General features: G+C 49.3%; 1 protein-coding gene across 3 annotated transcripts in view; it reads right to left on the reverse strand.

Moving 5' to 3' along the window:
• Positions 1-23,426, reverse strand: part of DIPK1B (divergent protein kinase domain 1B) — a 38,182-nt gene extending 14,756 nt beyond the window's left edge. The window contains exons 1-2 of one of the 3 annotated variants that reach the window (XM_077835932.1): positions 23,364-23,426; positions 11,191-11,325 (exon numbers count right to left, since the gene is read on the reverse strand). In XM_077835932.1, the coding sequence (XP_077692058.1) occupies positions 11,191-11,325; positions 23,364-23,426 (198 nt within the window). Of the gene's footprint in view, positions 1-11,190; positions 11,326-23,363 lie in introns of those variants that run through there. The other 2 variants (XM_077835933.1, XM_077835934.1) reach the window with 2 other exon arrangements.
• Between the last annotated feature and the right edge of the window lie 341 nt (positions 23,427-23,767).

A 23,767-nucleotide genomic window follows, 5' to 3' on the forward strand; every position in this document is an offset into this window, starting at 1 on the left:
GCTCCTCTACACACAATGCAGTAGAGCGCCCAGCCCTTCTGTTGGCTACTTGGAAAACCCTCTTTCACCTCACTGGCTTGCCTTTCCAGGTGCCTTTGAGGCATTCACCGCACCCTTTGTCTGCAGCTGGTTTTACTGCAAGAGTTCCAATTGCTGCTCCTCTTAGACACAAAGGGGAAAGGTTAAGTGTACCCACTCACCTCAAGCTCTGTGATTGGTCTGCATCCAAGACCCCATTACCACCTTTCACCATAACAACAGCAATAGCATCCACGAGCACTTTGCAAATACGGATTCGTTAACCCTCATAACTCCGTTTCACAGATGGGAAACTGAGGCACCGAGTGATATGAGTTACTCACTGGGGGATCTTGGGAGAGTGGCAGAGGTGCTGATGGACCCCAGGAAGCCTGACTCCCAGTCTCCTCCTCTGAACACTGGACCCAAGTGACCGGTGCTGGTGCCAGGAGAACTGGGAGTTACTGAAATAAACCCTTTGTGTAACCCCAGTGGGATTTGATTCCAGATCTGGGGTGTGGAGAGAGACAGAAAGTGAGGTGAGCAAGTCCAGGGTGTGTGTGGCAGGCAGGGAGGGGGTGCAGACAGTGGGTTCACAGGAGTGCGTCACGGCAAAACCCAGGCTGCACACAGGGAAATGCTCAGAAACTCATTAACTGGCAGCTGTCAGGGAGCACCGTCTGCTTTGTAATCCTCTGCCTGTCAGCAGTTCAGAGAGGGAGGCAGGGATCTCCTTGGAGACCAAGCCAGCCAGCATAAGACTAGGATCAAGGAGGAGGAAGTAGGGTCTGCCATGGCAGGGGAAGCAGGAAAGAAAACGAAGCTGAATCTAGGGAAGCTGGCACATTGAGATCTGGTGGCAGGGACATGGGTCAACACCCAGCAGTGTCTGGGCAGAGCTAAGGTCAGATGGAGTGAGGGCTCTGCTGTCCTTTCATAAAGCTCCCACTCCATAGACACACACACCCCCGCCCCTTACCTTGGTCACCGCCTGTCCAGTCAATAAGCTGTAATCACCAGTCCATAGTCTACAGCAAGATACCAGCCGATCGCACTGAAGTCACTCATCCCAGCCTCACAGTCTCTGGCTAATCAGGGGTATCTGCTTACATGTCCCCACCAGATACACCCAGCTTCTCAGGTGCCCTTGCCAAGTGTGTGCTGGGTTCAGAACCACCCTCGTGTGGCCACGGACATTGCACCTGCTGCTGTGTTATCAGCCCCCCGGCCCTTTCTGCCAGTGCCTGGGACACCTGCCTGGGGAGAGGGGCCGAAGCACCTATTGATCTGGGCATGTTTGCTCTTGAGAAAAGAAGACAGAGCGAGGACCTGAGAACAGTCTTCAAATATGTTATAAAGAGGAGAGTGATCGATTGTTCTCTGTGTCCACTGGAGGTAGGACAGGGAGCAATGGGCTTAATCTGCAGCAAGGAAGATTTAGGTTAGATATTAGGGAAAGCTTTGTAACAGCACGGGCAGTTACGCTCGGGAACTGGCTTCCAAGGGAGGTTGTGGAATCCCCATCATAAGAGACTTTTAGGAACTGGTTGGACAAACCCTTGTCAAGGATGGTGACTTGGCCCTTCCTCAGTGCAGGGGACTGGACTCGATGACCTCTCAAGGTCCCTTCCAGCCCGGCATTTCTGTGATCCTATGACCTGAACCTGTGTCCCAAACTGGGCCCTGCCTTCACCGTTGGAAGCCATGTAGCTTTTCCCCACTTTGTCTCCCCCCCGTAGCTCCCTCGGCACTGCTGCAGAGGAAACACCAAACATCTCCACAAGCAAGCCAGCACTCTCTGGATTCCCAGACACCTGGCAGCCCAAACTCTGTCCTTGTGAGCCTTGCAGCCAAACCCTGCACACTCCACAGGAAGAGAAGGTTCAAAGAAGCATCAGGGTCCTAAGTCTTCATCCCAGGTGCTGATCACAGTACCCAGCCGAGAACCCACTGTCCCTTCCTCACTGTGGACTGACTTATAAGCCTCTGTGTGACTAAACTGCCACTCGTCACGTCTCGGCACCTCTCCTCGCCTCTGTTGAGTGCTGCAATCAGTTACAGCCTCTTCCGAGACCATCAAATTGGTTCCAGTCTCTCCAGTTCTCTGCACGGTTCTCAGCGCCATTGCCCAACGATCAGCAGTGTATGAAGGATTTTCAATTCATGAAAGTTTTAGAGATTTTTTACTTTTTGTCCCAATTTGAGACAGGAAAATTTTTTCAAAAATTCTCGAGGGACGAGAAAATCCACAAAGCTCTAAGAATCATCCAGCCTTCCTCCCACCCTGTCTATTTAGGGTCTAAGCTCTTTGGGGCAGGGACTGTCTCCCCCTGGGCGTTTGCACGATGCCTGACACAATGGGCCACAATGGACATTACCCTAATACAAACCATTAATACATCATAATAAAGAGACATTCAGCTCCGATCACCCATCGCTCCACACCACCACCCCGCAGATCATCACTTTTAGGACTATGTCAGGACAGAAAAGCAAACAAGCCCTGGACGCTCCTTGCTCTTGGTACCCTTGCCAATCTCTACATCCCCAGCCACCTGGCTGCTGCATGCTTTCCAGTGCCCTCCCTCCTCCTGTCACCCAGCCCCTCACTGTGCAATTACCCCCTTTGCTGCACACAGAGTAACTACTCAATCAGACGGAGGCAGATCACTCCTCGTTTAACAGCCATTAAATCGGGGCCTTAAGAACTCTTCAGTAGAGGCCACTCCCATCCCCAGCTCTCGATGGTAAATTCTGGCCCCTGACGCGCTAAAAGCTTTGAATTTATCTATCTCCCTCTCACTCACTCCCATCCCCGATCCATTACCAAAACATAGTACGTCCTTTCAATAACCAGGGCTGATTAAAAAGCCTGTCTCAGTAAGTGGGGAGAGAGAGAGAGAGACTGCTCTCTCGAGACCTTCCTTCCATTTTGCGAGGGCCTTACCCATCCGCTGGCTGGATGAATTCCTGGCCAGGCGTGGAGAGTTGCCATGGAAGGCAGTGGAGGTATGTATGTATGCAGCATGGGCCAGCTGCGCACACAAGCTGGGGGGCAACGTGCAGGTATCTGCAGCCCATGTTGAACCCCTACTCACTACCTGTTGTGTGAAGCCTTCAGCGTGAAACCAGCCTCCGTCACCCACTGTGTGGATGACTCAGTCCCCTTGGTCAAGTCTTCCAGCTCAATGAGGGGTCATGGAGGGATTCACCTTTGGGCAGAGGGTCAGCACAAGGCCTGTGCACCAGTTAATAACAGTACATAAGGAATGGTTCAGATTGTGACCTCAGTAACAACCCTATAAATCAGGAGTAACTCCACTGAAATCATAAGGCCTAGTGGGCAGAGCACTGGACTGGGACTCAGAGGAGACTTGGGTTCTACTCCTGGCTCTGTCATGGGCCTGTTGGGTGACCCTAGGCAAATCACTTCCCCACCCTGTGCCTCAGTTTCCCCAGGTGTAAAATGGGGATGATGATACTTCTCTCCTTTTGTAAAGTGCTTTGAGACTGACTGATGAAAAGTGCTATATGAGGGCTAGATATAATTATTCGTAAGGAATTACCCCATATAGAATGAAATCTGTTCCAAACCGATGCTATCATTGCCCCTTGTCTTTTATTAATTAGATCACAACACAGATTTCATTCATCAGGGCTGGTGTCAGATCTGACTCCAGCAGCATTGACAGTGAAGCCTCTCCTCCCCACTTCATTCCAATTACAAGAATTAATCACTGCTGAAGGCAGATCTGATGGGAACACTAGATTGGACAGTCAGCCACGGTGACCCCTGGAATAAGTAACAATAGGCCAAAATGCTATCGAGCTCTTGTTCAGGCAAAACTCCCATTGACAAGAATGGAGGCTTTGTCTAAGTAAGGACTGAGTATTGGCCCAATACGAATATCTTGCATTTCATCTCAAAGTGAATAGATAAACTATATGAGGAGTCACTTCATCCCCCACTGAAATGCGGCCACTTCTGGGTTGGAGTATGGCAGCTGTTTAGCAGCACACAACAGCACTACACCACAGTCTAGAAGGGATGCTGATGCGGAATCTTATATCCAACTGAAAGCGCAGGGTGAAGATAGGCAGACGGGGAGTAGTTACCATAACTGAACTCATCAACACTGACAGAAAACAGGACCTGCTTTCCGGTCAGGTGGGGTCTTCTCACCTCCCCCCATGTGTCTGTGGCCCCAACAGCTTTTGTTACAGGGCCCTAGTGTATAGTCACAGTACATGCTTGACTTGCCTGATATGCCTGCAAAGAAAATGACAGGTAGCCAGGTTGATCCTGATGTTGTCTCCCAGAGTTATGGATTCACTGTATATTTAGAATAACTGATTCACAAGGCAACTCCTTGGCATTAGTATGGATGGCACATGAACATACCTGTTTAGAAGTTCCACCTTATTCTGCATTAGAGAAATGTCCATGGAAATGAAGCTGCTGTTAACTCTAAACACCCCCCTTCACACACACAAACATACACTAAGGGCCAGATCCCCAGCTCGTGCGAATCAGTGGAGCAACTTTGACGTCAAAGGAGCTACACGAGTTTACACCAGCTGAGGAGCGTGAAAGTTAAGGAGAGTATTAATGATTGTCAGCAAACAAATATGCTGCAGCTAAGCTAAGAAAAAGAGAGAGGTTTGAAGTTGCCTGACCCCAAATCTGATCTACTTTCATCTTTTTCTCTCTGTTTTCAAAGTCTGTGTAATTCTTTGTATAGTTCTTTCCCCACAGTAGAAGCTGAAATGTTCTTTTCTTCTGTAAGCGTGATCCACACTGGCCGCTATTTACAAGACACTGCAAAAACAAGTCAGTACATTCTCATGCTTCAGGGTATAGGCAGACCACTAATTGGTTGGGGTCAGGAAGAAACTGTCTCTATGGGAAATGTCCACACCTTCCTCTGAAGCATCCTCTCACTGGCCACTTTTCGAGTCATGATACCAGTCTAGGTGGACCAAGGGTCTGCTCTGGTCAGGCAATTCCTATGTTTCCAGGACACGCAGCTCCAGGACTCATGAGCCACCCAAAAAACAAACATACATGCTCAACCTAGGACCCATGCACAACCCTCCAATAACAAACTCACGTGAGCAACCCTACAATAACAAAGGGAACGTGCAGTCTGAAGAAGAAAGAGAGTTAAGGCCTAGGCAGAACTATGAAAGTTGCATCACAGGTTTCCGAGACCAGCCAGGTGTGGGGCAGGGTACAGGTATCAGATGTGAGCGGGCAGCTGCGGGGTGTGCTTCCCGTGCCACTTCCCATGGCTGGTCCAGTGACAGCTGCTTCCCCTGGGTCCATCCACTTTAATGCCTGCTTGTCCCTGCAGAGCTGCCAAGCAGAGCGGAGCTGCTCACACACAATGTCAGGCCGTGTACCACGCCACACTAACCTTTCATCCGAGCCATGGAGGAGGGGCTCCCTGTGACCGCAGGGCTGGCAGCATGGAGCCAGCCCGGCATGGGCCCGGAGGGGCAGGGAGCATACCTGGCACATGGGTGGGCTCACACAAGGGCCGATTCTCTCATCATGTTACAAGGGAGAGGTTTTGGGTTCAGGGAAAGGCGAACGAGCCCAAAGGAGCCGAGATGGGGCCAGATATCCAGCGAGCGACGATTGCCCTGAACAAAGGACCTCAAGTGAGCACCCAGAGGACCTGGGTCAGTTCATAAGGCATCAAGTTTCCACAGACGTCCGTTACTATGCGCAGGGCTGTTCCTCATGGATGCCCCCCCCAGTCCCTCTCTCCCCTCTGAGTTCTACACAGGAGCCACCAGACACTTCCCCCTTCACCCGTTCCTAGCTGCAGGGTCAGGATCAATAGCAGGAGATTAAGACAGGCTCAAATGTGTCAACTGGAGCAGGCTTCAGCGGCCCACCTCCGCTCTGTGCTCCAAAGGGAACTCAGGCCTGGAAATGCACGGGTCTCCCCAGGCCCCAGTGGGACAGCAGTAGAGGGACGGACCTGGACACACATGCACCTGTTTATTGGCTACTGAGCCCCGTGTTTGCTTATCACTGCGGTACCTGAGTCCCAGACCCACAGATGGGGTGAACTGATCTGACTTCAGAGCTCTGCTGATGATCTGGTGCCTCATTGTTCCAACCCCCTTCCAGATCAACGCCCTTCTCAGAGAAGCTCTGGTGATCGCTACATTTCCCGGCCCCAGCCCCATGGGCAGTTCTGAAGCTCTGGGGCAGAGATTCCTCCAGATGTGCCCCAGCCCTGGAATGCTCACGGCACCTCTGCAGGTGGAAGAGATGCCTGCCTCCTCCTCCCCTGTGGGCCCATGTGGCTCATCTCTCTGTGGGTGACAGGACCAGGCTGGGGCCCTGGATCGTTCCCTATCATGGCCTGCAGTGGAAAAGACCCTTCATCGCTTTAAAATAAAAATTAAAAAAGGAGATGAACGTGCCGCTATTTCATTCTAATCTTGACAGCAGGATTTACATCCTTAACGAATAACTCGTTAGTAGCGATTTAGAACCCCAAAGGGAGATGACAGAGAGTTAACAATAAAATTGATGGACAGCGTTACACCGTTTACTCAATATTGTCTTTCTCGTAGCTCCCCCGATCCACCATCCCTTTGGGTCTGAATAGCTTCCCAGCGCTGGCTGGCTCAATTAGACAGCTCAGCCTGCATGGCAAATAAAGCATTTTTCAATCCCACTAACATCCTCCCTCCCCCACCCCCCATCACTGCTTTCTTCCTTCCTACTATCCGATTAGAACGCAACAATGTTACCATGGCCATTTGCAGGAGTTGGTTAGTGGGAGTGGGGTTGGGGACTTGGGGGGAGAGTTAATCTGTCTCAATGAAATCCACAGCTCCAGCCAGGAAATACATGTCTGGGAATTTAAATGGAGTAAACACACACACACACTCTCACATGTGCACAAGGCTGCACAGATACAACCACGCTCACACAAACAGGCCTATGCACTCAAACGCGTGTGCACAGATGTTGAAGCATGCACATACACACACAAGCATGTGCATGCCTATATATGCAAGCATCCATGCCTGTTAACACACGCTAGCTCTTTTTATGATTGTGCAAAATACCATTAATCTCGCAGCAAAGAGATCTGCCCTGCAGGGTCTGAGCCGGAGAGATACTGAGAGCATTGCATCGGGGGAGTTGAGGGTGCTCAGTGGATGCTCAGGATCAGGGCCAGAATAATTTTCTTTGCCAGACGAGGATTTGCATTGGGTGGGTATAACAGGAAGACACTGGACTCCATCCTATGATCCTGAACAATGGCTACCTGTCCATCTCTGCGTGCATTTTGCATTGGCACAGGACATCCCTGCATTTTGGGGACATGACCCCCCCCCCCCAACCTCAACAAATCCCTCTCCCACCCATTTGGCGTTCTAGTCGTCTTGTCAGTTCGGGAGGTTTGCATGGCAGCACAAACTTCTCCCAACACAACAACAGGCTGCAATGGAACCCCCCGGATGTTTCTGTAAGACATCCCCATGGCTTCATGCAATCCAGCACTCAAAGCACGTGGATGTTGTGTCCCAGTGTCAACACATGGCACAGGAGTCTCAAGGTAGGGTCACTTGCTCGGCCCCCCACAAATAGCCATCCAGGCAGCTGTGATCCTTGCTCGTCGGATGTGTATTCACCCCAAACCAAATCAGCATGAGGCTGGAAAAATTCAGCTTCCCAAGCATACATGTTGGTATAATACACCGGCTCAAGGCATTCAGCAATGGCTCTCCCTCTAGTCTCTGCCCCCATCCTCTGTTAGCCTTCTACTCACTCCCAGATGAAAGACTTAGGACAGGATTTTCCAAAGCGACTCGTTATCTTGGTTGGTGCGGGCCCATCCTGAGTCACTTTGAAGCGGTCTGACCTGCAGAGGAGGGGTGTTCAGCTCCTCTGAATATTATGCCCCTTTGAGGCATCTGAGGTTGATTACTGAGGCACCCAAAGTCACCAGTTGCTTTTGCAAATCTTGGCCATATTCCTGCAGCTCAGTAGTAGATGCTTGTGCATTCGGTACCCAGATCCCACCCTCCAGACAATGGTATTGTCTGGACATGCTAGCACAGCTCTACATGCTGGCTGTCCCATCTACCCTGCTGGTTCTCCCGTGTCTGGCCATTTGCTCACATCCTCTAGTGTCAGAGGTTCTTCTCCCGCAAGAGAGGGGACAGTGTCCTAGCACAGAGAGGAGGGAAAATGTTGTAGAGGAGAGGAAGCTGCTACCTTCCCCGGGGTCAACAGCACCTCCACACCCTGGATGATGCTTCAACAGGTGGATCTCCAGGAAATAGATGGGCTGGAGATCAGGAGGCTGTCTTGGCAAGAGGCCACACTGGGTTTTAGGGAGGGGGCTTCGGAGGAGGGAGTCGGGGGAGAGAGCGACTGTGGAGTGATGCCACTTCTCAAGGCGGCAACATTTGCAACTTCCTTTCAATGCTTGAGGCCGTCGCCTTATCACATATTGTGCCTGCTCTTCCCCACATGCGAGGGGGCCAGGGTGCTGCTGCTCTTGTGGACACCCTTGCTGAATGCAGGGGAAATGGGGCTGCTTTTGTCTCGTTCCTGCTATACGAAGCCAGGGGCATGGTCTCAAGCCCCAATGACCAGCTTTGTGAGCTGGAGCAGGGTCAGGGCCTTGGGAATACCTATCCTGGCAACAGTACCATGAGAACGGGTAGACATTGACTCATTTTTTAAAGGAAATCTGAACTGAAGGGGCCCTGCCCAGTTCTGGGGCTCCGTGGGCCCGCACTAAAGCTCACTCTGGGGCCGGTGTTACTTCCATTGCGGAAGTTTGGGTGAGAGCAGAGGTGAGCTGAGACGAAGCAGAACCCAACAAGTGTTAATGGGGTTAGGAAGGCAGTAAGAAATGAGCCAGAGAAGCAGAAAATTCTTCGGCATCTACGCCTCATTACACTGCTGAAAACTCTTGTGTATGTTAACTGTGGCATATAAGATCTTTGATTCCCCACTAATTACAGCTAACGGGTGAATACTAAGTGGGCTTCTTTGCAGGTCGGACACTTGTGGCACTGGGAGGTCACAGAAGGGAAGCACTGGGTGAGTGTCTGGGACAACCAAAGGGGTGTTCGTTCTAATTAGACGTCTATTAATAAAGCCCAAGGAACCTCGTAAGAAGGCCCGTGATGGTTTGAAGCAGCTTTCCAGCCATCACCCTAGGGAATCATGTAACAGCACTTTGCAGCACTGCTTGCTCAGCACATCCGGAGGCTGCTTGGGAGGGGAAGGGCTGCCCAGGACGTGCTGAGGGCACTGGGCGCATTGGCACAAGGTGAGAAGGAGTGAGCAGGGGCGAGTGCACTGCAGAGCAAGGACCCTGCCTCATCAGTTCATGTTCTTAGTTATTTGTTACCAGCGAGCCCCCAATCGGAGCTCCATAAACAGAGTTTGAGACAGTCCCCAAAAACAGATTAACCCCATGTTACCGAGGGGGAACTGGCACCAAGACGAGGTGACAGGCCCAAGGTCTCACACAGGGAGTCTGGGGCAAAGCTGCCATTTGAACCCAGATGTCCTGCCTTGAGTGCAGGGGACTGGACAAGACGATCTACTGAGGTCCCTTCCAGTCCTACATGTCTGTGATTCTATGTCTTGAGTCCCAGCCCAGGGCATTCATTGCAAGGACATCTTTCCTCTCCAGGCTACTCCAGCTGAGTACCAGGAGCGAGGCCTGAGAGGGGAGAGCCTGGCTACATGTCTGCTTAGCATGATGAGGCTGGAAGCCAAGCCCAGGTCAGCTCCTCAGACACACCCATTCCTGGCCCTACTTTACCTTGCCCCCATGGGCATGCAATGGGTTGAGACACCACACGGCCCCGTGTGAGACTGAACTCATTCTGAGAACCCCTGCTGCACACATGGCCCTTGCCATTCATTCACGCCATGCGTTTGTCAAGAAACGTTTTCCACATTGTTCGCCTCACTCCATCTCTGCCCACATGGACGTGTTCCATTCTCAGATCCCCCTGCAGCTGGCTCATTCAGTAGAAGGTACTCAGATATTAGGGGATAAAGGCCATAGAGCTCCCTCGATATGTAACCAAGTACAGCAGATCATCTCCCCACGAAGGGAAGGAGTCACGTCCATGCCAAAAAGCCCTCCAGCATCATTTGGCTACAGTCATCCCCTCTCTTCCATCCGGGAGAAAACAGAAACCTCCCCCAACTCCTGGCCCCTTATAAGAACTCAAACCAAACCTCATCTCAGTCCTGAAATGCTAAGATCAGAGATAAGGCCAAGCTACAAAACTTGGATTGGAGTTGTGTCCACATTTCTCCAAAGCTTGGGGATGGTTGGGAATTTTTTGATGAAACTTTTTTTTTGCTGGAAAATGCCAATTTGTCAGAACTGAAACCTGTCACGGAAGCTGCTTGGGTTTGATGTTAGTGTTTCTCAGACTGGGGGTCAAGTCTCTGCTCTGCCTGGGACTCTTTCTCTCTGGTTTTTCACAAAAATACTCTCCGACACAGAATGAAAACAAACGACTAAAGCTCTAAATGTTTTGTGAAAAGGAATTCTTGTTTTCTGGCCAGCCCTAATGTTGTTCAGTCCCTAGGGGGCAGGATCAACCCATTGTGGGAACTGAGACCAGTGCAAACAATGGGAAGGGATTCCAACATCCGTGAATTTGGTGGGCTTCTTGTCCAGGGATTTGGTTCAGTCCATTATAGAAGCACACACCAGCTATGAAGAGTACATCAGGCTCTGAGCCTCTCCACAGTATGTGAATGCCTGGATCTTTAGCTGGGGTGTTTCTTCATTTTTGAAATGTGAAAACATCATGGAACAGGCTGTTTCCCCTCCATTGCCTGGAAGCCAAAGAGCGAGAAATCTCACAGGAAAGCATCTCCCCTATGAGATTCTCAGCCCACTCCTCTCTTAGTTTTATATATGGCCCCTTTCATCCTCAAGAACCCCCAAAATGTGTTAAAAATGACATCCAAACAATCACAGCGATCGCTTCCCTCGGTGAAACATAGCCAGGACTTCTGAGTCCGGTCCCCTGCTCTGATCACACTACCTCCCAATGCCCCAAGTCCCCCGCTCCCCTTCCTGAGGGCTTTGAAAAACACACAGATCTGAAGTAAAGCAGCAGGATCAAGTGAAAGTGGCCGGCACTCACGATTATCATCTGGCAGACGTGACCTCTGCACAGTTCGGAATAGGATGAGTAATGCATGTACACCACCCAGCTGCCCACGAAGATGCCCAGCCAGGCAAGGAAAAGATATTTCACTTTGATGCCAGGGAGACGACTCTGGAAAAAACAACAGGAAAATGCCGGCATTACATACAAGGAATATAAAAGTTAACGCTTGAAAAGGGGTGGGCAGTGGGTATACTGTGACTTATTACACTCCAAGTGGTCATTTCACTGTTACCTTGTCCGTCCCCCTAACCCCAGCTGTTGTATTCACCTGTTGCCTTGCTGAGCTTTGAGTGTAAACTCTCTGGGGCAGGGACCGTCCTCTGTCATTTTTGTTCTTTGCATTGTAGTCGTGTATGGATGGATGTTTGTACAGCAACGAGCACAATGGGGGCGAGCACAATGGGGGCCGTGATCCCGAATCAGGGCCTCTGGGCACTACTACAATGCAAAAAACAAAAAGGAGGCAAGTACAGAGAAGGGGGTTTGGGCCCCATGGGAGGAGCATTGATCTCCTTCCTCTAAGGATCAGGTAAAATAAGCAGGTGGCCCCGGGTGAGTCTCTGCAGGGAGCAGCAGTATTAAGGTTTTGGCGGCGGTCCCCATAGGGGACCTATCAATTTGTTTAGGCATAGCACAGTGAGAGCCAGGATCCCCCATAGGCCAACTGGTTCAGACCCGTGGCTGGTGGAACTTGGCCACTGAAGTCAGTGGAGCACTGCTGATTAACACACATTTACCCCAGCTGGGGATCTGGTCCCAGTGGCCTCTGGGCGTGGAGGGAAGGAGCATGAGGAAAGTGCAGGAGTCACTCCCCATCCCCGCTCCTGCAGTCGTCCTGAGTTTAAAGCACACTGGGCGGAGCAGATAGACGCATTTATAACTGGGCTGTTTTTCACTCCCAGAATTACTGACAGGTACAAAGCAAATCACACCAGAGAGTCACACACAGTAAGTTCTGCACCTGCAGAGTCCTTCCTAGGGGAAGAAACAATTACCCCCCTCTCGATCCCATTGCGTATGTCTACACTGCACCGTAAACCCAGGCTCAGCCTCAGGGTTGAGACCAACCCCGCCCTTCTGTCCACACACAAATCAGGCTGACTCGAGTCAGCTACTCAGGACCCTGGTCCTAGTACCCACCTGGCAAGTGTAGCCATGCCCTGAGACTTGAGTCCAAGCTCTATCATTCTGCAGTGCAGATGCAGCTCAAGCCGCAGATCCAAGTCAGAAGGTCTGCATAGGGCAGCGTGGACCCATTAGCCCAGGTGAGAGACCGCGGATCCAGCAATTGTACACCCAGGTTTACAATGCAGGGTGGATGCTCAAGCATGGGCTTGGAAACACTGCGGACAGATTTACAATGCAGTGTAGACACTGCCCTGCTACACAAAAGCCCAGCTGGAGGGAGTGTCAAAAGCCTCAGGCTGAGATCAGAGAAGTCTAGCTGGTTTCTGCCCAAATCTGGTCATTTTTTTCCACAGATTATAGCCCCAATTAAACTGAAATGGGGCTTTTGTCAGCCCCTACGGAGCGGAATTGCCGTCGAAAAAGCTTATTACATGTGGAGGCAAGAGGAGAAGGTCACCGAACAGACTGTAGACATGCATTGACTATCAGGGGAAATATCCTAATGGCAGACATATGTGATGTGTGTGTGTGTGTGGCCATGGACATATGTATTCACGTGTGTATCTGGGTACATACCTATTGGGGGAGTGAGTGTCTGTGTATGAGAGTGTGTGAGTGTGTCTGTGTTGGAAGAGATTGTGTCTGTGTACATGGCCCTGTGCGTGCGTAAGGGAGTGACTGCGACCCAGATCCTCACTGGGAGTTAGACAGCTAAACACTGTTGAGGATCTGGACCTGGGAGATCTGAACGCTGTGTCTGCGTGTGTTGGGGGAGACATGCTCACGTGATTACATTTCCACATGGAACAGTTTGACCATCAGCAGAAACTTCAAACTTTCTGTTCTCGGTAACCCTTTCTTACCTTTATTTTGATTTATCTGTACACCCCAATCTCTCATGAAACTATGGCTGCGAGTAGGTCATTTGCAAATTAAATAAAAGGAAGATTATGTTGTGAGGATCTGAGAAGTTGGCCAGACTCTTCAGTACGATGGAGATGGGTAACCACATGTCCTGGAACCTGTGAGGCAAAACCACATGCAAGCTGACTCCTAGGTTTGGGGTGATGTCACTGTGCCCCAAGGTGATTCGGCTGTGTCATTGCAATGCAAGAAACATCAGCCCTTTCCAAAGCAAACATTTTCTGTTATGTGAGAAACGAGGGACAGAGCTCTACGCTAGGTCTACAGAGCCCTTTCCCTTGCAACGGGCTGCCTTTGAGTCCCTAACATCATGCTGCTGTTTTGATTCAATGCCAGCTCAGAGGGGGGGAAATCGCCCCCTGGGATCATGTCCAGCACCTGGGGTTCCCTTTGAGCTCTCATCTCCCCTGTACAGAGCCACTCCAGGGCTGCCTTGCTTGCAAGAGCTCACAGTGCAAGCGCCTCTCTCATGGCACATGTTGGGCTCAGTTGATGATACCAGTGTAGCACCATTGACTGGGTTGGTTTGCAACAGCAGAGGCTCTGACCCTCCTATGAAACTGTTCCAAGGGCCTGTTCAGAAAACTCCAATTCCTAGATACAATATAATCCAAGGGCAGGGATTCCAGGCACCCATAAACTCTCTAACACTGCCATTGTCCCCTTGGTAAGGGGCACTGGGATAAAATGGTTCTGGGCTGACATATACAGCTGGAGGCATCGCCTGTTGTTCCTTCGGAACACCTCGTGTACATGGAACAAAACCACCAAGCACTGCCAGGTTCTGTCCTCTGGTGTCCGTGCCTTGTCGTGGTGGGACAGCTTGCACGCTCTAACGATCCCCAGAGTCTGGGTCGCCAGTGGCTTTTTGCTCCTGGCAGGTTCAACGATGCCGAATTGGTCTGTGGAGGAGGGGTCAGACAAAATAGACATCCTGGCCTTCCAGGTTGAGGGTTAGGCACAGGGCTAGCAATCCTGTCCCATAAAAAACAAAATATGTTACGGAAACAGCAGTGGAGAAGTCGACCATTACTGTGTGTGATGGCCTGCAGGTGTCAACGACCCGTAGGACTGCCAGCAGTGAAAGCAGAGAGGAAGCCACTGGCATGAAGACTGAAGTGCTCACCACCAAGACAAAAACCAAACTTGGTTTTTGGAACACACAGACATCTCAGCAGAGATGAGACGCTTCAGCTTACACATCCTGGGTGGCAGCGAGAGCAGATGGACGGGATCAGGAAGATTAACAACAGCCTTGCGCCATGTACTTCGGATGGAAACTGATTCCATCACCAGAATAGCAATAAGATGGTCATCTGAAGGCAAGCAAAAATGAGGCTTCCTGAAAATAACATGGCGATGAGCTGTGGTAGCTGAGCTGAAAAACCTGGGGCACACCTGGGAACCATTGGAAGACAGGAGTGGAGGAGCTTCATCGCTGCCCTAAATGCCAGAGACGTAATGGGAACATGATGATGATGATGACTGTCAGGTTCTTACCTGTGGGTTTTCATTCTGGAGAGTCCACAGGAACAATGAATAATGAATGGTCTGTCAAAGGCATCAACAATATTCCATGCAAACAATGCTGTTCAGAGACTGATTTGTTCCTGGCATTAAGATGGTAATTTCTCCCTCTCTGCCCCGGGACCAGCACGTGCAATGTCCTCGCTATCCAATATCATTTGGCTTCCCTACAATAAGGATCTTTGCCTGATTTTTGTAATGGGATCCAGGAGTCCTGGTGGATCTCCAGTGCCTCTTAAGCAGTTAAGTAGATGTAGCAGCAAACCACTTCATTTCATCTGCATGTGATGAGGAGGTTACAACCTTTCCTGGGGCAGGGGAGGGACCTTGCCCCAGTGAGCCAGTCCTTGGTTGGTTCTAGACTGGATTCCTGCATTGCAAACTTCAACTAGTGCAGAATAGCAGCTGCAAACTTAGGACCTGACCCAATGACCATGGAAGTCTTTCCATAGGCTTCAATGGACTTTGGATGAGTCCCTTACTTGGAAGAGCTCTTCACAGGAGACTCTGTTTCTAGATGCAATTCCTGGCATTGGTTTTGACCTATAAAGCACTTTATGGTGTGGATCATGGCTACCACAGAAACACCCTCTCTCCTCGTGTTCTGTCTCAACAGCTGTGATCAGTCAAGTCACTCAAACTGAGAGTTCCCATTTTTAGGACCAGATCCAAAGGCCATTGAAGTCAATAGGTATCTTTCTATTGATTTCAGTGGGCTTTGGATCAAACACCCGGGGCTGGAAGTAGGGTCTCTTCACTTAGAGGTCACCAGCTGTGGACTCACGCCCCATACTGGTCTGAGAAGCCAAATTTATTGACTGTCAATGTGTGTTTCAATGCCTCCCTATTTCTGCTGGCTTTTCCTGGAGGGGATGAGCCGGGGGGCCGGAGGGGCCTGCATGGTTTTAGCAAGTGGTGCAGAAATATCAGTGAGAACTTCCACTGACTCTGGCGGTCACTTTGTTAATTGTTCACTTCGTTATTTCATTAGCTTGTTTCCAGCTGACCCTTCTAGAGTTCGGCAACCACGTTTTATCAACCAATCAATGTTGCTCTTATTGGTTTATCTGTGCCCACTCAGTGATGTTGTATTTGGGTCTCCAGCAAAGATTATAAACACACTGATCCAATTCATCAGAGAGTCACATCGGGGTGAATCTGACCCACAGTTTCCAGTGAAATAACTCACCAAAATTGGCAATTGTTTCCATTCATGTAAGGCCAGATCTGAATGGACCCAATGGATTTACACCAGTCCACACCAGCTGAAGATTTGGCCCATTATGGTTTCCAAAGCCACTTAGGGATTCTAAATATTGGGCCTATAGCACCTCCTTGATCTAGCTGCATGAACACCTTATGGTGTTCTGACCTGCTGTCAAAAAACAAGGGCAACAAACACTCCCGTTCTTGCATTTCAACTTGATGGGCTTTCGTTAGCTACATTATTTCAGTTCAATCTGAATAACTGTTTCTGAACTAATTTGCAGATAAGTGTGAAAGCGTCTAGGTTTGAGCAGACATCTTGACACAGTGTGTGCTAATTGCAAGTATTGTAGCAAGGTGTGAATCAGCTCACAAAGCCCTAGGTTAGCCTGCCTTATTTCACCATCAAAAAAATTCACCACAAATTAATGTCTGTAAAAAGGGGGACTCTAATTACTGGAAGCAGTTGTCATATACAAGAGATTTGTGGCTATTCCTATTTGACTATGTTGCATTTAACATCTAAAATCAGCTGTACTCAATAAAGGCACACACATCATCAGCAAATGGGGCTCTCTCGTGGCAGTTTAATACTACCACCTAGGCTGCTTCTGTTGGATCTAGAGGGGGCCTGATATGGGGCTATAGCCCTGTCAAGTGAGACTGGGTGTTTAGTCTTGAAGTCAGGTCAGTGAGCAAGGTACTCCTATTCTTTTCTATTCCAGTTCTTGGTATCTGAATGTAATGATGCCCTGCTTGGGTCACCTACAGCACTGAATCCAGGACATCTCAAGCTACAAACATGACCTGGGTCTGCAAGCTTGACATCAGTAACAGAGTCATACTCCTTTTACATGATTCAGCCTCTCGAGGGGGACAAAAACACACTGGGCCAATGCATTTCATGAGCAGGAGGCTTCAATAGGAATTTTGCTCAATTAAGGGCAGCACGCTTAGGCCCAAACATTTGTAAAGCCACATGCTATTTGAGTCCTTTGGAATGCCTGAACATTTATACTGTCCAAGTTAGTCTGGTTATTTGTCTGACTGTAGGTATCAATGTCTTTGGATTATCTCTGATGGTCACAAAGCTTCACCACGTGTCTTCCCCATTGATAGCTTAGAAGGAACAAGGCAAAAATATATATATATTTTAAGAAAAAAGGGAGGAAATTAAAAGGAAGAGTCAGGGAGGACAGGGGGAACGCTGAAGAGAGTGGAGTTTGCCTAACAGAAATTAAGGGTTCAATACTCCACTCCTTGCGCTCTTCAAACTCCTACTCACATCCTTTACTGGAAAAATTAATGGACCCCATGGGTGTTAAAACAGGAACAGGCGCTAAATTATCCATAAAAAGGGTGGTCTCATGGGATCTAGTGAGACATAAAGGGTCGACAAGAGTGCACAGGAAAAGGCAGCCCTCTTTCTGCAAAGTGGCTCTACTGCATTGGCCCAAGCAGCAAGGCTAGAAACTCCTGTGTGGCCAAGAAGAGAAAGCCAGTTCAGCAGGTAGAAGCTAGCTCCAGCAATATGGACAACCCCAAGTGCTCACAAATCATGAGTCAGCCGCCACCCCACCACAAAAAAATCAAGAGATTTAAAAAAATAATATTTGTCTTCTGGTGTTTAAGCCTTGATTCTGATGTATTCACATGATTCCAGCAGCTGGGACTTTAAGAAAAAAATACCAAATATCCTGAGACTCGCAATAAAATTGCCAGAGTTTGCCACACAATTACAGGGTCAACATTCCCACTGAGGTGCTTGGGAGCCTCACCTGCACAAGAACTACAGGACAGGTCCCTAAAATGTTAGTGTTCTTTACTTTAAACCTGGTCTCCATCTGTGGAGCAAGCCAGCCAATCATTCCAGAAGATGACACCAGTGGTTTTTCTCCTTTGATGAATTTTATCTAAATACCAATTGCCTTTGGCCCATTTGGACATTTTATTTTTTTTTTCAAAAACCCAGCTCCTTAGCTAAGCCTGTCAAAGAGGTTTGCTGGGCAAGCTGCCATGGCTGGGATCCAGCCTCCAGTGAGTCAGCAATGGATGGGCCTGGGCAGCAATATTTTGGATCTAGATTCTGAACACCCCAAACCCTGAAGGTGTTTGGATCTGGCAGTTGAGATGAGGCCCTGGTTTAATGTCAGCACATCATACACATAGGTTCATAAATTAGTGCAAGCCAGTTATAGGAGAATACTACATGTTATATTGGGGCAAGTGATTGGATAGATAGATAAAAGCTGAAGAGATGAGAGGCTGCACTCATGTTATCCTATCTCCATTTTCAAGCGAAGTTACATATCCTAACAGCTCAGCCATCAGCCCAATGATGGTCCATTCAGCTATGTGCTCTCCCAAGGAGGGTATTGGAAATGCCATTTCTTAAGACATGTAAAACTTGCCTAGACAACGTATTCCAAAGTACACAGTAGGGATGGACTAGATAATCGAATGGACCTTTTTCCATCTTAAGCTGCTGTGAGTGACATAGTCCAACCTTCATCCACTGAGTTAGTTTTTTCCAAGCCATTGAATAACTGACCACGTGTAAGCATCACTCTTGCCCTGAAGGATGCAAAGCGCCGGTGCGTTCCTATAGTGGTGTTCCACATGCAATGAAGGGGAATTAGACCCCTGACCTTCCTAGCATGGTCCTAGAAGACAGACATCTCTACTGCAACTCCCAGTGCCGTGGTCTCCTGCTCCTTTTATTTCACTTTTTTGCCTTCCCAGTGAATTGAAAGAGGAAATCGTCCTCCAAATGGTGCATGTCACAGCTGAGACAATTGGTATTAGAGTTTCCAAAGTCACGGCTACTTCTGCTCTCAGTTAAACCAGTGGAATCCAGAATAAATCCACTGAGCTAAAAATCTCGGCGTTACTCTGGATTTACTCCAGAGCCGTTTGTACAGCATCTAGCACAATGCGACTGGCCCCTCTCTCTAAATAATAACAGGACCCATTTGTCTTGATTTATTTAGAGCTAGATCTTCACTTTGAATAAATCAGCATAACTCCGCTGAAGTCAGTGGAATTCTGTCAGTTTACACCAGCTGAGGATCTGGCCCTTCAGGTTTAATTTTTTCTGGTTTTATGAGTAACTCCACCAAGCTAAAAACCCTGAGTGACTCTAGGTTCATACCGTGTAAATGAGAACAGAATTTGGCTCCAGTAGGGATCTGTTTGTTTATTTGTATGTATTTAGTTTTCGGCAAAATATGGGCCACTTTCCGGGAAATCAGAGAGAATCTGTAGCAGTGTTTAAAAGGTAGCTTTCCTTGACTAATTATTATTTCTATTGTGGGTAACCCCTAAAGGCAGGGATCAGGGCCCCCTACCAACTAACACAAAGACACGTCCCTGCCCCAGAGAGCTCACAGTCAAGGAGCTAAGCAGTGTGCCGCAGGTGAATGAACAAACAAAAGGGAAGGACAAGAGAACAGCAGACAAGTGTGTTCCAATTCCATCTGAAACCCTGAGAATGCGTGACAGATCTTCAGCTCCCACTGGCTCCTTCCGCAGAGTTTTCATCCCCGCGAGGACGGATACATTCTGGGTATTTTTAATGTATATTTCACCAAAACCTATTCTCAGTCTCGGGCGGGGTTTTACTGTTAAACCGGACCCTCTCATTAAGATAAACTGCATCTCATTAGCAGCTAGCGTCTGCTCTTGCTTTGGCCAGCGTACAGTGGGCAGGCTGAATAACAAGCTGTCAGCTGGCCAGCAGGAGTCTTTAGTGCCTCCTGTTTGAAGTGCTACAGATACTTGGCTGGAGTTAGCTTCAAAGGCGAAACTGACAGAGTCCTCAAAGGCTGCTCTGTCTCCTTTCTTCTGCAGCAGCTCTCCATGACCTGCCAGCCATTCTCATGCTTACCTAGCTGCCCCTCTGATGATGCTCTTTCAGGATAGATGTGGGACTAGGGCAAAAATGTGCAACATCCATTCTCTTCTCTGCTGGGCTTTACTTGTGGATTGACTGTTATTTCACTACAGAGAGCACCAGTGCATTTCAGACCCCCGCATCCTTCCAGAGTAATGTCGGTTTCATCAACCACATCGTTTTGGCTCTTTTCAAAACAATTTGCCCCATGGCCTGTATATTTGTACTGGTTTCAGAGTAGCAGCCATGTTAGTCTATATTCACAAAAAGAAAAGGAGGACTTGTGGCACCTTAGAGACTAACCAATTTATTTGAGCATAAGCTTTCGTGAGCTACAGCTCACTTCATCGGATGCATTCAGTGGGAAAAAAATATTTGTACTGTTTCTTTAAATCTGTTGCAGGAATCTAGATAAGATTGGCCTTGGGTTCTCAGCAAAAGCTTTCCATTGAAGCCTGGAGACACAGAGAGTAGCTTTAAGGATAATGCTGGTTTTTCCCTTATTCTGATGGAGTTCAGTGTTGGAGGAAAAAGGCTCTTTCTGTGATTCTTTACCACTGCCAAGCCTTGCTAACAGAAAGAGAAACTCAGGGCTTGTCAATAAGATTTCCCACAACTCTCACATTAAAGGCATAAACTGTATAACAGACAAATTAAAAAAAAAAAAAGCAAAATACAGCTTCTCAAACAATACTGGTTCAGGACTATTATCAGTGCACACCAGGCTCTCACCGACAGCGGTTCTCTACCCAATGAATATCAAGTTCCTTTCTGTCGGCATCACATTTCTGATTTTGCAGATCAAAATCAAACGTGCACACATCAGCTGCCAAATGCACTGATTTCACACAGACACCTAGAGGCAGATTCTCCGCTGCCTTGCACCTTACGGCAGCATGTGCACCTGGGCAAAGGGAGCATGAAATGCCAAATCATTTACTCCCCACTTTGCCCATCCTGGGCCAGATCCTCAGCTGCTGCAAATCAGCACAGCTGCGGTTTACATTTACAGGGCTTGATAGACAGAAGGCTGTGTAGATAGACAGATAGAAGGGGGATATTTGGGGATAGAGCCGAGGACCTAGCCCATTTTGCCCAAGTATAATGGATGACACAAGGTGCAGGGCCCAGAGAATCAAGCCATTATGGCTTCAGTGAGACCTCTTGTGCGAAGAAGTCGAGCTGGATTTGGCCTTTAAGCAGTTCGGCTGGTCTCTTGACGTTGCCTTGCAGGGTTAACACAGTGAGTACTGGAAAAATAACTACGGCACTAATCCTAACGCAAGTGCAAAAGGCTGCTAAGTATTACCAGAGCTGCACAGTTGGCATAAGAGGAGCAGGGCGCAGTCAAGAGATGCCAAAATGGATGGCTAACAGGCTCGACTGTGTCTGCTCCGCAGCAGTGGTGGCTCGCTATTTGACACTCCATTTTCCACGCCAGGGACTGATTTCAAGTCCTGCGTGTAAAGCCCACACTGCTCCTCATGTACAGCATCACCCCAATGCCCATTTCAGTGCCATGATTTAGCATTATAAGGAAAGCAGAGAGCTTGGGGAGCTCAGAGGCCCTTCACCTCTGAGATCAGGACTAAACGGAGCCAGCAGAATGCTTTCAGCTCAGCTCCTTCCTGGGCAGCAATCCCCATCTCATTGTGACTGTCCCACATGCTTTGGCACAGGGCCGAGCTAGCATTGCAGATTAGATCTATGCTGCCAGGACTGTGATCATTCCAGTCAGAGAGGGGTTGAGAGGGCAGAATGGAATACATCATTCTGCAGGAACAGATCTGCCATACGGGAGAACTTTGCTCTTTAACTGCTCCCTCAACTTTCTGGGGTTTGCTGGATTTCTTTCTCTTTTTCCCCCCCTTGCCATTCCTCTCACTTTCTCTGCCATTCTTTCCATTTCTCCCGCAGTGCTGGCCCTAATGGATAATAGGAAATCTCCTCTCCACATATAGCCCATTTTCCATCTACTCAAACATGTAAGAGCAGCTGAGATTGTCCCTTCAGCTTTAATGGCCACCTGAAAAGACAAGCATCATTGCTGGCTTCAATGTGACTTTTGCTGGTAGAACATTCATGGATGAGGAACTTCTGCTCTCCAGAGTCAGATCTCCTCCCCCTCCAAAAAAAAATCAGTGAGCCCCAAATCCTGCTCATTTTCTTTGAAATTCCCTGGGATTTTTGCCTTGAGTAAAAGCCTCAGGTTCTACTGCTAGGTTCTATTCCCTGCCACTCCAAAGACCTCTTGGGAGATAATCGTTCCTAGTCCTTCTCTATAAACCAGACTTTCAATCCAGTTAGGTCGGCATGCCAAAGAAAAAAATAATTGTTCTAGACTGGTACATTGCTGCATTGGCTTATTCCGTTATTTATGTAAGGACTGATTGATTAACTGGCTCTTTCATTCTATGTAGATGCAATGTGGATTCTTTCCAACATGAGGCTCACAGTTAAACTTCATGTTATGCAATTGGTGTGCCATGCTGGTCCATATTTACCCCATGTAGAATAATCCAGGATCACTTTTCAAAAACAAGCCAGAGCGTGGGGGGGGGAGGGAGCATTAGTGGTTAAAATATCTCACTGCAAACCAGTGGATTAAGGGCTTGATCCAATGCCCCTTGGAGTCAGTGGAAAGACTCCTGCAGATTTCAATGAGCTTTGGATCAAGTCCTAAATACAGTGGCGCTGGAAGCTGAATATCCATCTATTTGCTTTTTTCATTACATGCGCACCTGAGATTTCATTCATAGCAGGGTCAGAAACAGATTTCCAAGTGCAGCATCCATACCGACCCTCTCCAGTAACTACAGAGAACCAGGCACTCTGATCAAATTAAAATAAACAAAATAAATAAAAAATCCTCAGGGGAAATGGAAAAAGAAGCCACCAGAGTGACTCACAGCTTCCAGGGCTGGAGGGTTTTCGAGCGTTTGGTGTAGGAAACCAGCATTCTGCAGGAGAAGAACATGAGTTGGGTACCAGGGAATGGTTTCATCAGACTCTTCCCATCCATCCATCTGTCCTATGCGCACAAAGCTAAACAGCCACAATTTTCATCTCTCCCTGTGTGTCCAGCACCCTGACCTACAAGGTCCAGTACAAGGGAAAAGCAAAGGTGCAGTGAAATTAACCATGTGTAAGTTTCCCCCTCAGGCAAATCCCCTTGGGAGTAATGGTGGGGGGGGGGGGGTTAAATCCACCCCTGCCCTTTTTTTAAACATAAAAAATAAAAATTCCCTTCTCCAAATGGCACTAGGTTGTTCAGGATCAATCTGAAGGACCGGACATGGGCTTAACTTTGTAGGTATTTACGTATGTCTAACTTGGGATCAAAGGCAGCCCCCTCCCCCCCACACACACACACTCCCCCGACCTCCAGCCTCCGAAGACGCAGGATGTCCCGTCCCCCCCCCTCCGCCAGGGCAGCTGCGTCGCCAGCCTCCCCCGCCTCCATCCTCACCTGCAAGCCCGTGGAAAGCGGGCAGAAAAGCACCAGATGCACCAGCCTCCGGAGCCTCCTCATGCTGCGGGCTCCCCCGCCGCCCCAGCCGGGGCTGGCCGATCCGCAGGGAAAATCGCGGCGCGCTCCCCGCCCTGCTCTTCAGCGCCGGGCTGGGGGGCGGGGGGGGGTCCAGCTGCAGCCCGTGGGGGGCGGGGGGTGCAAGGGGAGGAAGCCCCCCCCCCGGCCCCTCCCCGGGCGCGCGCCGCTCAGCCCCCGCCGCCAAGCCTCGGGCGAGGCGGGGTCCGCGGCTCTCCGCCCCCCCCGGGGGCGGGCGGGCTAGCGAGCCCGGCGGCTCGGCGGCTGCATCGGGCGCGGGCAGCGGTGGGCGAGGGCGGCCGCTCCCCCCGCGGCTGGCGCATCCC

Source organism: Eretmochelys imbricata, chromosome 16, assembly GCF_965152235.1.
Source record: "Eretmochelys imbricata isolate rEreImb1 chromosome 16, rEreImb1.hap1, whole genome shotgun sequence".
Taxonomy (NCBI): domain Eukaryota; kingdom Metazoa; phylum Chordata; order Testudines; family Cheloniidae; genus Eretmochelys; species Eretmochelys imbricata.